Raw genomic sequence first — 11,762 nt, 5'->3', positions numbered from 1 at the left:
TTAATTCCTTTTAGAAAGGATAAAGAGCCCTGTTTAAAAATGATGTTTTATGATCAGCCTGCAACCACATGATTTTTTGATTATTTTTTTTTTGCATCTTAGAAATTATTTTTTTAAAAAAATGATTACATCAATGTTTCAACAGCAGCAGGTATTACAACAAGACAGTCCCAAATGTGACCGCTTTGGCTGGGTAGCAAACCACTTACCCCAAACCTTGCTGCACTGGCCCTGAACCCCTTGTCCCCGCTGCGTGGGCTGGGGCTGTGGCCCCCTCCCCGGGGGACAGTGCTGGCAGCTGGGGACACCTGCACCCACGGGAACCCCACATGGCGAGCGCCAGAGTCTGGCACTGGAGGTGTGAAAGCGTCTGGCAGCCTCCCTGGGTGTGCTGGAGGTGGGTACCCCCAGGGCCGCCTCTGACCGGGGACCCCCAGCACGGCCACTGTCCCCCCCCGGGGCTGTGCCCCTGCTCCAGGTGCTGCAGGACACCCCCTTGGTCTCGCTCAGGCTGCTACATTCCCAGGGTGCTCAAACCTGCTCCGGGGTGCTGGGTGCTACTGGGGGTCCTGGAAAGCAGGGGCACCTGGGGGCTGCAATGACCACAGGAGCATCCCTTTCCCAGTGGCGGTGCATCCTGGGGGACGCTTTCCTGTTTTGAGGAGGGGGGCTTTTTCTTGGTCCCAGTCCCTGGTGCAAGGTGGTAAGGGTCCTACGCTGGGGACCCTCGTGCCACCCTGGTCTCACCCCTGGGTGCTGGCTGCTCTGGGCTGTCGCAGCTTCTGGTGGCCAAAGCTCCAGGAGAGTCCCCCTGCCTAGGGGAGAGGGACAACTGGGATGCAGCAACCCATGAAACCCACCGCAGGGGCACCAGTCTTTAGGGTGAAGGGGGGTCTTGGGGGCTTTGCTTTCCTCCCTGGAAAGAAACCTGAAGGAAACTCAGGCAGCAAAGCTGGGCAGGTGCCGCATGAATTCACCAGCAAATCCTGAAGCTACAAAAGATCTACGTGGTTTAATTGTGTACAAAAATGTCTGTAGAAAGTTTCTGCTGCTCTCTGGGGAGCCTGGTATGCCCCTTCCCCAACACAGCCCCCCTCATGCCCTTCCTCTCTTCAGAGAGCAGTCGATGGGGAAACTGAGGCACGGAGCAGAGCTAAGTCCAGACACCCTGAGGTGTCCTTGGAGCAAGCCAGGTCGCTCCTACAGCAAGGACCTGTATCACTGCAGCATCTCTTCACCCTGCAAAGACCTGTGGGCACCCACCTGCTCCCAAAACCGCTGGGACCAGGAGGTGGCTCCTGCATGGGGACAAGCCTGGCTGTCTCCGGAGCAGACTGCTGGGACATTCAGGCTGCCAGAAGCTATCTGGCACTGGTGATGCTGGTAGAGGGTTGAGCCTGGTGGTGCAGGACCTCACCGGTGGGGTCATTAGACCAAGGTGCTGGTGCCTGGTTCCTTTTCGCTTGCCCTGGGGTCACATCCTTCCTCGGGCACCTGCACCGACGCAGAGACATGGAGAAGGGCAGAAATGGGCCTCGTTTGGGGCAAATCGGGACTGGATGAGGGGGGCCTAAGGGGCTTCAATGAAGCCGTCTCCCACCCTAAATGCTGCTGTTCAGAGGAGGGAAGCGGGGGAAGCATCCAACCCCTGCTGCCTGAGGGCTGTAAAGCTCTTTGGGGGTGGGATTTTTTTTTTGGTTTTGGGGTTTTTACCAGCAAGTCCTCAGCTTTACCTGCCAGAGGACCGTATTTTCCAGGCACGGCGTGTCCGGGGGAGATCTCAGCCCCTTCATTTTCAGGACGGCTCCTGAGGATGCCGAAAGCCGGGCGAGGGCGTCTGAGAGCGGGGCGGCCGCCCCAGCCCGGCTCCTCTCACCGGGCTTCCCCTGACATCTAGCGGCAGCGTGGGGCTGGGCTGCTCGAACCCCGGCCCTGGGGGCAGCCCCAGCCCCGACCCCGGCCCGGAGGGGACCCCCAGCCCCCGGGGACAGCACCAGCCCCAGCCCCAACCCCAGGGGGTTTGCGCAGCACCCAATCCGCTGCGCTCTGCCCGCCCAGGTTAATGGGGAGGGTCCAGTTCGGGGCTGGTCTTGCTTTTTCCCCCCCCAAGTCCTTCAATTCCTCGGACCCACCGGGGGCAAAACTCACCCGTGAGGCAGCCCCCGAGCGTGGCGAGCAGCAGGGTGATGGGCAGGGCGCAGAGCTGGCAGAGCGCCTGGCCGCGGGGTGTCCGGCTGCCCTGGGCCACCAGTGGGAACACCAGCTCCAGCCTGCAAACCGGAGCGGGGACAGGGTTTTGGGGAGGCAGGGAAACGGGGGGCTCCGCTTGTGGTTCTGGGGGATGTGCTGTAAGGGGGTGCGTGGAGCATCGCTGATTTCAGGGGTCGTGGTGGCCCCAGCTTGGCACATGGAGTCACTGGCACCCCTGGTTCTGCCTCTTCTCACCTGCCACCGTAAGCATCTGCGGTGGCCAGTGCCGCCAGCAGTGTCCCCAGCAAGGCGCCCAGGATCCCTGGCAGCCCGTGGACGTTGTGAACCCCACACGTGTCCTGGATTTTCAGCCTGGAGCACAGGACGGGCTGGGAAGAGCGTCAGGAAGAGCCAGGGTTCGGATGGGGGCTGCTTGCCCAGGGATGCTGTGCTGCAGCTCGGTCTTTGGAGGGTTGGGGAGCTGCACGTTGGCAGTGCAGCCTCCCCCAAAGGCGGGTGGTCCCCCGACTTGGGACCGGTGTCCTCGGCTGTCCCAAGGTGACTCACCGTGAGGAATCTGAAGCCAAGTGGGGCGATCAAGCCGGCCAGAAACCCCGCGCTGAGGGCCCCGAAGGGGGTGACCAGCATCTCCCCAGCCATACCCATCACGGCCGCACCAGCCAAGGCGGCATCCTGGATCTGAACCTGGTGGAGCAGGATGTGGGCAGGGGGATTGGCTGCGTGGAGGACACCAGCATGGGGCTGGGGTAATTTGGGCTTCCTTGGGGATCACACTGGGTCTTAATGAAGCTAAGAAAGCCTAACGAGCATCCCCTTTTGCCCCAGGGTGTATACATGCTGGCTGTTCCTGTAGGACGGGATGCAGGTAGTGCATGAGACCTGGGTTTGTCCCAGGAGAGGACCTACCGCCCACAGGGTGCTCTCCTCGTAGAGGACAGGTGAGAGGACAAAGGTGGCCAGGGTGCTCGCCGCCAGCGAGAAGTAGGTGTTGAGCACTGCCCAGGGCTCAGGATTGTCACGGATGGTGGTGGCTGAGGTGAAACTGGGCCAGAAGATCCACAGGTAGATGGTTCCTGTGGGGAAAGGGAACAGGTTTTGATGTTAGCTATGGTCCCTCCACCATGTCTCTGACTCTGATGTTGTAGGATTTGAGCTCTGTACCGATGACAGCAAAGATATCTGGCTGGTGGCCTGTGTCTTGCTGCTCTTTCCTCTTGGCCGTATGGGGCTGGTGCAGGATCCGTGAAACCATCAAGCCGAAATAAGCACCGAAGGTGTGGACGGTCAAGGAGCCCCCGCTGTCGCTTACCTGGTGAGTACAGAAAAACACTGTGCAAGAAGCGGGAAGGTGGGATTTGTCTCTACAGACAAGGCAGGTCCTGACCTGAGGACTCTAAACCCATGGCCACCTGCTTTCTGGTGCCACCCCCCCACCCCCCCACCCCCAATCGGTGACTCACCCCCATGAGGCTGAGCAGGATGTATTCATTGAGGGTGAAGAGGGTGACTCCCAGCAGGGTCAGCAGCAGCAGCTGGGCAGGGTTTACCCTGCCCAGAACAGCTCCGGTGGAGATCAGCACGGCCGCGGTGCAGAAGTCGGCGCTGACCATGCTGGGAAGGAGAGGGAAGGTGTGGGGCTGGACCCAGTGCTGCTGGGGGGTGAACACAGGAGGGGAGAGCAGCACTGGGGGGGATGGGAGCTGAGCCTGCAGCCTGGACCCTGCATCCCACTGCTCCTGCGAGCTGAACAGGCAGCCTGAGCCTTGCGATGCTGGTGACGAAGGGACAGCTGGGGCCAATGTGCCCCCCTAAATGCCTGGCTGTACTTCCATGACCCTTACTAGTGTGGTCCCCAAATAACCCAGAAGCCTGATCCTCCTGGTCCTCACCATCCTCCTCCAAAGCAGAGCTGTGAGTTTTACAGAGGAGGGAGCCAGTGTGCCAGGGCTGGACCCAGGACGATGGCAGCTGGGAAGCAGCAGCTCCTTCCTGCCTTACCTCTGAGCTCCCACGTAAATTTTGCCATTCAGGAAGAAGGAGAAAAAGCCCTGGATCAGTACAGCCCACTGGATGGCGAAGGCCACGATAAGGATGCTGATGGCCACGCTGCCTGGCCCGTAGCGGCCAAGGAAGGCCACCAGGAGCCCAAAGCCAAGGAGAACTTGGAGGTGGACATTCCGGAAACCTGGCAGAGGAGAGGCAGAAGGATGGGTCTGGAGATGTTGAGGGCAAGCAGCCACCCTCCTTACTTGCTAGTCCCCCCAAAGGGGCTCTGACACCCCCTGCTCCAGCAGGTTTTGGGGACCTGAAAGTTTCAATCAATAGAAATCAGCCTCGCTCCACCTACATGTCTCTGGAACCGTGGTGGATCTGGCCTTGGATCTCCCTTGGAGATCTCTAGCAGAGAGCGCGTGCGGGTGTTGCTTGTGCAAGTGACAGGTAAAGGCCTCCCCGCCTGACTTGGCCCCCACCAGCCTTTGCGGTGGCACCTGGCCACCCCATTCACAACCGCCCTGTGCAGATACCTCGGTACACGCACGTGGTTCACCCTGCAGCCCAGAAACCTCTTAGGGTGGCCAGGAGCCTTTTGCACCCATTTACACCGGTGCAAAGGTAGGTCTGAGCTATCAGCCACCCCCCTGGACCTCTCTGCCGCCCCTGAAAACAGCCCGACCCGCTTCAGGGGGTAAGAAGAACAAAAGGGTGAACGGAAAAATGTGATGAATCTGATGGCAAACCAGAGGAGGGGGGATGTGATTCTCGCTTGGGCTAAATGCCCTTTGCACCCTTCGGCAGTGCTGAGGGTTGTGTCCCATCCTTTACCGTGTGCCAGAGCTGTGAGTCACTGCCTGTGCCGGGTGGGGTTACGTGGGCAGGTGAAACCGGGAGAACCTGCCTGCTGCTCGCTGCCTGCCGGGAAGCTCGGCTCGGCTGGGCTCCCCTCCCTCTGCCAGGGTGCTCCAGAGGCTCCTCTCCACTCATCTGCCTTGCCCTTGCCTTGGAAAAGCCAGGGTCAGTCCCTCATTCCCCAGCTCGGGATGGGCTTCACAGCGATGCCCACCTGCAGGAGGAGGGTGCCAGCGGGATGGCCCTCCAGCCCCAAGTTGGATGCTCTGGCAGCATCGAGGGAGCCAGATCCTCCGTGGAAGGAGCCCAGTGAAAATCCCTCAGCACTGCAAAACCCAGCAGGTCAGTGGGAAGGTTTGCAGATCCCCAAAGCTGCTGTGCTGCCCCCCTGGGGGGTGGGGGGACAATCCCAGGTTTATCACTGGGCTGAGTGGTCCCCTCTGTGCTCCAGCTACTGAAATGCATCTTCCAGACCCAAATATTTGGGTCCTGGTTTTGTCCAAGCACGTAGGAAATCCTTGCAGCACATCTGCTTTCCACCCGCCAGCCCCTCCTCAGCGGGATGCACCGTTATCCCAACCCTGGCGCTTGATGCTCCCCCTCCTCTGTTCTACTCTGGAGCTGGATGCTGTGGCAGGTCTGCAGCCTGGTGACATCCCATGCCACCCCCTCAGCAGCACCTGGGGACCAGGGAGAGCCACGCTCTGTGCCCACCCGAGGCTGGGGTACTCACGAGGGTGCTGAAAACCCGAGTCCTGGTTTCTCCAACTGCAGTTCAGCTGCTGGGAGCAGAGGCTGGGGCTGCTCTCTGGGCTGTACCGGACAAAGATGGCAAAGAGGATGATGGTGAGGATTTGGAGGAGGAAGCACAGCCCGGAGAGCCGGAGCCTTGAGGCAGCAGTGTGCTCAGCCATGCCATGGGGTGCCCAGGGCAGGCAAACTCCCTGAAACTGGGGAGACACGAGGAGAGACGTGCTGGGGCTGCAAACTCCGCCTGCCAGGGCGGCTGCCAGGTCCTGCCCTCGCCTCGGTGCTTCCCACAGTTGGAAGAACCAGTTGGGAGCGGGACAGTGCTGCCAACACGGAAACCCCGGGCTGGCCGCCCTCACACACCTTGGCACCTGGTTTTGCCACAGCAGGTGGCTCGGGCCACTGTGCCGGGGAAGGACGCAGGGCTTTTGGTGTCAGCATCCATCTCGGCGGGGTGGGATTTGGGATACGGGGGGAGTCATGGCTGGGGGACACCTGAGGTTTCAGCCTTTCTGGAGGTTTGGCACAGGAGAGACGTGATGGTTTTGGGGGACTGGGGCAGGCAGAGGAGATGGAGGCTGGTGCAGCAAGGGTGGTGGGATAGACCTGCTGAGAGGTGCTGAGCTCCGGCCGGCTCAGCAAAGCCAGGTTTAAACTCCCTGGTCAGTATGAAAAATGATGGTTGAGGAGCCTGTCGGTGCAGGGGTTACCTGTGGGGCTGCGTGGGGAGGAGAAGAAGCTGAGCCTTGATAAATGAGGGCGAGGAGCAGAGCCAGAAGCTAACAGCAACAAGTCTGGGGGGAGCTGGAGCACATTTGCTTTTCTTTGGCTGCTTCTGCTGGTGCAGAGAGGTGTTTGTAACACACCGAGAGCGGGTACAAATCCCAAAAAGGGAGAGGAAGAGAAAAAGGAGCCGAGAAATAAAGCTTGGCATGTGTTTGGGAAGTGACGGGTCACTCCTTTCCACAGCGCCAGGCCAAATGATGATCTCAGATAAGGAGCATCAGGCTGGGGTCATGCCCTGACGCCAACAGGACCGGGAAGGGGAATGAGTCACGTTTGGAAGCCCTGGCAAGTGTCCTGCGCCGGGCTGTGGTTTTGTGAGAGCCAAGGGGTAGAGCTGTTGCCTTCACTTGGGAAAAATGCAAGAAACCACTCAGCTCATTCGTGGTACCACGGAGCTGGGAAAGGGCATCCACGTGCCAAGGAGCCCTGACTCAGCCCGGGGCTGAATGCTGCTGGGGGGCGAATCGGGATCCACTTTTGCAGCAGCGGGCATGGGAAGCGTGATGGAGGGAGATCACGGGTGCTCTCTGAACAGCCACGGACCCACAGAACAACTAGGGGGAGATGCGGGAGAGGAGCTTGCGGTGCTGCTGCACTTTCGCCTTTCTCAGCATGGGGGGAGGAAAGCTCTGATCACCTTTTGCTCATTAAACTGAGCCAAAGCACTGACCGTTTTGAGCTGGGAGAGCCTCAGAGGCTTCCAGTCCAGCCTGCTGGCATCAAAGTTAGGGCAGGTTGTTGCACTGAAGTCTGTACGAGCGGCCAAATTGGAACAGGGGCTGGGGGCAAGGGGCCAAGGAGCCAGCCCCCACCCTGGTGCTGCTTTACCCCCCAGGGAGGTTTGTTTTCTGTGCCGTGCGTGCCACGGAGAAGCTAAGGATCACTGTGTCCTTTGGTGCCGGGGACAGACGCTGCTTGTCTTGTGTTTCCTTTGAGAAGAGCTTCCTCCACCCTTGGAGATGGACCCTGGGGGAGGGAGAAGATAAGGGAGCCCAGAACACAGCCCCATTGTGTGGCCCTGTTTTGCTCCCGGCAGCATCCCGGCCCTAAGGTGATGACGGTGAAGCCTCTGTGAGGTCTTTTGAGCAGGGCAGGATAACACCGGTGGGGTGCAAGAGCAGTGGGCCCCCCACTTGCGCAACCTGCGGGAGCCCCAAAGGATGGGAGCAGCATCCCCCCATCAGAGACTCATGTCTCCCCCGCCATTCCCCATCTATTAACCCTCGCCCTGATGTCTGCAGGAGCAGAGACCACCCGGCGCTGGGGGCCGATGCCGAGGGGAGGCTTTGCCAGCCCAAGGGGGTGCCGGAGCCCTGTGTGGTGCTGGCGTTTTCCCTGAATCCCCCGACACTGTGGCTTGGAAATAAAGAGATGTTTGTTAGCCGGGCGCGCTGTGTTTTGCCGAGCAGAACAATAAAGAGAAAGACGCTCACAATGGGAAATTGTGCTTCCTCCTCCCTGTGCGTTCCTCTGGGAGGTGTTGGGGGGGAGGGGGAAGAAAAAAAAAAAAAAGAGAAGAAAGCGGGAAGAGACAGCGACAGGGCAGGGAGCGAGGGCACGGCCGGTGCTCGCCGCCCCTACGCGCCATGGGAGCGGGCGTCAAGGGACCGTGGGGCCGCGGGGCTGTGGGGACATTGCCCACCCCAGGACGGTGACAGGGCAGAGACCGGCTGGGAGCACCCGCTCGCCACCTCCCTGTGTCCTCTCTTCCCAGATTTGACCTTTCCAGAGCCTTCGGCCCCACCATGGGGTGGCTGTGACGGAGAGGCGACACAGTGGGCAGCGGGGCAGGACGTGCGCTGGAGGCGTTGGATGGGAACGGTGGCTTCCCAAAGGACACAGCTGGGGACGGTAAGAGGCACGGGGGTGCCGGGGAGGAGGGTTGGCGTGTTCTGTTGGCTCGATGTCCTGCGAGATGTCCCCTTTGCACAGTAAATGGGGGTGAGCCCCCAACAGAGCAGGGCCACCCATTGGCCCCGTGGCATCCCTGACAGCAAGCACTGCAGACGTGTCCTCCGGTCCCCACCAAAGCCGGGATACGTCCTGCTGTACGTCCCTGACCCCTGCCCTCCCCCCCAGGCACCGTCCTGCCCCCAGCTCTAAGGATGCACCGGCTTCTCCTGCTCAGTTCCCTCTGGCTCTTGGTGGCACTCCCAGCATCAAGCATCTTTCAGCGGCCGACGGGGAGCCCAGGTAGGGAGCAGGGCCCAGGGGGAGAGCAGGGTGCTGCTGTTTGGGGTGGGTGCTGGAGGAGGGAGGTGATTCTGGGGAGGGGGGTCCAGCCAGGGTAGGGGCTGAGCTGTGCATCCTGGCAATTACAGAAGGGGGGAAAACAAGCCAGGATGGATGATGGAAACCAGGCTGGAGGCACCTATGAGGGTTGAGGGGTGGTGGGGCTGCAGCAATGCTCCGCAGTAAGCTGACGCTGAGGCTGCCCACGTGTGCCGCAGCCCCCTCCCACCTGCAATACCTGCTGGAGCCCCTCCACACCACGGTGCACACGCAGCGGGGTGCCACGGCCACCCTGCCCTGTGTCCTGCGCGCCCTGCCCCGCAACTACCGGGTGAAGTGGAGCAAGGTGGAACCAGCCAACTACCGGGAGAACATCATCATCATCACCAACGGGCTGTACCACAAGAACTACGGGCCACTGAGCCCACGGGTGCACCTGCGGCACAGCCACCGCTACGACGCCTCGCTCACCATCACTGATGTAACTCTGGAGGACGAGGGACGCTACCGCTGCCAGCTCGTCAACGGGCTGGAGGATGAGAGCATCTCACTCACACTGCACCTCGAAGGTGAGGCTGGGCTCCCTTCTGCCATATGCCCTGGGGATTTGGGGGAGAGCAGAAAGGGGACCCTGGGCTGGACTGGGGGTCCATGGCTGGGTACCTCTACCTGTCGTGCCCCCTGTTGCAATGCCCCATACCCCAGCTTTATCTTCAGCACTAAATCCCCGGGGATGATAAGTCAAAGCCTCCTCGGGGAGAGCATCTCCTTCACCTTCCATCCCTGTCCTCGTGTCCCCAGGCATCGTCTTCCCCTACCAGCCCAGCAACGGGCGCTACAAATTCAACTACCACGAAGCCAAGCGAGCCTGTGAGCAGCAGGACTCCCGCCTCGCCACCTACCAGCAGCTCTACAAAGGTGAAGCATCAAAAACAACAAAAAAAATACCAACCCTCATCCGCACCAGAACTCTCCTTGTTGGGCACAGGAGTGGGGAGGAGGGAGGTGCCGGTGCTGAGCCACCTCTCGCCCTGCAGCCTGGACAGAGGGTCTGGACTGGTGCAACGCCGGCTGGATCCTCGATGGGACTGTCCACTACCCCATCATCAACTCACGGGAGCCATGCGGTGGCCGCCTCCTCCTGCCGGGTGTCCGGACCTATGGGGCCAGGGACAAGCAGAAGGACCGATTCGATGCTTTCTGCTTCACCTCTGCTCTTCAAGGTAGTGCTGGGGTCCCCTGTCCCTCCCACTGTGGCACTGAGCCCCGATACCCACCTGGATTTGCATCCAGGCTTGTCCCCAGGAGGTCATCTGTGGTGGCCGCTCACCTGCCGTGTCCCCATCCATCCCCAGGCCAGGTCTACTTCATCCGGGGCCACCTAAACTTCAAGGAGGCTGGGCAAGCGTGCCGCAACCATGGGGCTGCCATCGCCAAAGTGGGGCAGCTCTACTCTGCCTGGAAGTTTTCCCAGCTGGATCGCTGTGATGGGGGGTGGCTGGCGGACGGCAGCGTGCGGTACCCCATCACCACCCCCCGTGAGCGCTGTGGGGGGCTGCCGGACCCCGGCGTCCGCAGCTTTGGCTTTCCCAGCAAGGAGCTGCGGACCTATGGTACCTACTGCTTCGTGGGGAAGTAGGAATGCTGGGCGGAGAGGTGGGCTGAGCAGAGGGGATGGTGGTGGTGGGATGCTGGCCCTCATCCCCCCGGTGGAGGGCTTGAGGGGGCTATGACAGGGGGGGTCTTCCTGGGATTTCAGGTCGTTCGGGCATCCTCCAATGGAGCAAGCGATAGAGCTGAGTTTGGATGCTTGGTGCATCCTCTGCTGCAGCTGCTCCCCATGCCCCAGCCTGCTCCGGGGCTCCTTGGGTGCTGGGGACTCGCTGGAGAAGCCAGACCCATTGCTGGGCCAGGAAGGGGGTCTAATCCAGCCCCCCAGCAGGCAGCACAGGCTTCCCACACCCCAACCCCGGTGCATCGCTCACCCCATCCTCACTCCCCGCAGCCACAAGGACTCTGGCTGGTGCAAGTGTGCTGGAGGGCCGGGCATTAACGAGCGTGACTAATGGAGTTTCGCCTTCTCAATTAATAAAGCTGCACAGCAAAGCCACGCTTTCACCTGGCCTCCGCCCCCCAGGGACCATCTGGCCCCTCAACGAGGGGAATTTGACAAAGACTTGCCATCTCAAGCAGGGGGGTAGCCAACCTGGCCCCCCCTGGCCACCCTGTCCCAGGGGTTATCAGTGTTCCTGGTGACGCACACCGGGGGTTTCTGAGTTTTGCTGCTTGACACAGCCAGGGAGAACTATAAAAAGCACCGAAGCTGGCACGGCACAGGGGGAAAACCAGCGTGGGGAGATGCCAGCATCCCCTGGCACCTGCGAGATGTCCCCCAATGTGCTGGCCAGGAGCAGCACCCCAGCCTGAGCCCTGAGCGATCCCAGTCCCACCAGGATGCAGGGGCACTTTGGGCTGTGCCGCCCCATTTCTGTGGTCCCTGGGGATGCTGCTGTGCCAGGGGTGATCCGGCTCCACGGTGCTGGTGTGTGCTGCCATGGTCCCCAGTTTGGGGCTGTGCAGCCTACCCTTTCGCACCCCCGTGCCAGAGCTGCCCCAAATGACCAGGCCACCACTCTGCACCATCCGTTTACTGGTTTTAATACCCACAGAGAGGGGGGGTTGGGTGACACGGACCCACTCCAAGCCCACAGCAGCAGCTTCTGCCTTTGCTGGGAAGTGCAAAAGCTCCCCCGCACCCCAGGGTGGGGTGCTGAGCTGCAGCACCGTTGGATGTCCCCATGTCACCTCCCCGCCAGGGTGTCACAGGATGAGGATCCTTGGGCCAGAGGTGGGAGAAGGCAGCTGGGGGTGATGCTGTCACATCAATGCCATCACCGTGGTGTCGGCCCCCCGTCCCCCGTCCCCCCCCCCCCGCC

At 61.0% G+C, this 11,762-nt stretch overlaps 2 protein-coding genes across 2 annotated transcripts; one reads left to right on the top strand and one right to left on the bottom strand.

Moving 5' to 3' along the window:
• Window positions 1-296: 296 nt before the first annotated feature.
• LOC101916761 (ammonium transporter Rh type B) lies at window positions 297-6,036 on the bottom strand. The gene is made up of 10 exons (XM_055791834.1): window positions 5,792-6,036; window positions 4,210-4,396; window positions 3,672-3,822; window positions 3,373-3,520; window positions 3,118-3,284; window positions 2,758-2,895; window positions 2,446-2,579; window positions 2,149-2,270; window positions 1,734-1,807; window positions 297-1,494 (listed from the first exon to the last, which is right to left on the bottom strand). Exons 1-10 carry the CDS (start codon window positions 5,970-5,972, stop codon window positions 1,429-1,431), a joined length of 1,368 nt encoding a protein of 455 aa, XP_055647809.1. The 5' UTR covers window positions 5,973-6,036; the 3' UTR covers window positions 297-1,428.
• A 2,099-nt stretch (window positions 6,037-8,135) lies between these two features.
• On the top strand, window positions 8,136-11,754 carry HAPLN2 (hyaluronan and proteoglycan link protein 2). Its single transcript, XM_005236417.3, has 6 exons — window positions 8,136-8,445; window positions 8,674-8,787; window positions 9,045-9,395; window positions 9,628-9,744; window positions 9,864-10,049; window positions 10,182-11,754. Exons 2-6 carry the CDS (start codon window positions 8,700-8,702, stop codon window positions 10,463-10,465), a joined length of 1,026 nt encoding a protein of 341 aa, XP_005236474.2. The 5' UTR covers window positions 8,136-8,445; window positions 8,674-8,699; the 3' UTR covers window positions 10,466-11,754.
• Window positions 11,755-11,762: the final 8 nt, after the last annotated feature.

Source organism: Falco peregrinus, chromosome 19, assembly GCF_023634155.1.
Source record: "Falco peregrinus isolate bFalPer1 chromosome 19, bFalPer1.pri, whole genome shotgun sequence".
Taxonomy (NCBI): domain Eukaryota; kingdom Metazoa; phylum Chordata; class Aves; order Falconiformes; family Falconidae; genus Falco; species Falco peregrinus.
This window is presented reverse-complemented; position numbering and strand designations above follow the sequence as displayed.

Bases quoted from the DNA above. Each gene is read 5' to 3' on its own strand.
- LOC101916761 (XM_055791834.1), bottom strand. From the start codon at position 5,972: ATGGCTGAGCACACTGCTGCCTCAAGGCTCCGGCTCTCCGGGCTGTGC. The intron at 3,521-3,671 runs GTGAGTCACCGA...TGTACTCACCAG, and splicing joins TCCTGCTCAGCCTCATGGGG to GTAAGCGACAGCGGGGGCTC. The intron at 2,896-3,117 runs GTAGGTCCTCTC...CTGCTCCACCAG, and splicing joins AGGAGAGCACCCTGTGGGCG to GTTCAGATCCAGGATGCCGC.
- HAPLN2 (XM_005236417.3), top strand. From the start codon at position 8,700: ATGCACCGGCTTCTCCTGCTCAGTTCCCTCTGGCTCTTGGTGGCACTC. The intron at 9,396-9,627 runs GTGAGGCTGGGC...TCGTGTCCCCAG, and splicing joins ACTCACACTGCACCTCGAAG to GCATCGTCTTCCCCTACCAG. The intron at 9,745-9,863 runs GTGAAGCATCAA...CTCGCCCTGCAG, and splicing joins CTACCAGCAGCTCTACAAAG to CCTGGACAGAGGGTCTGGAC.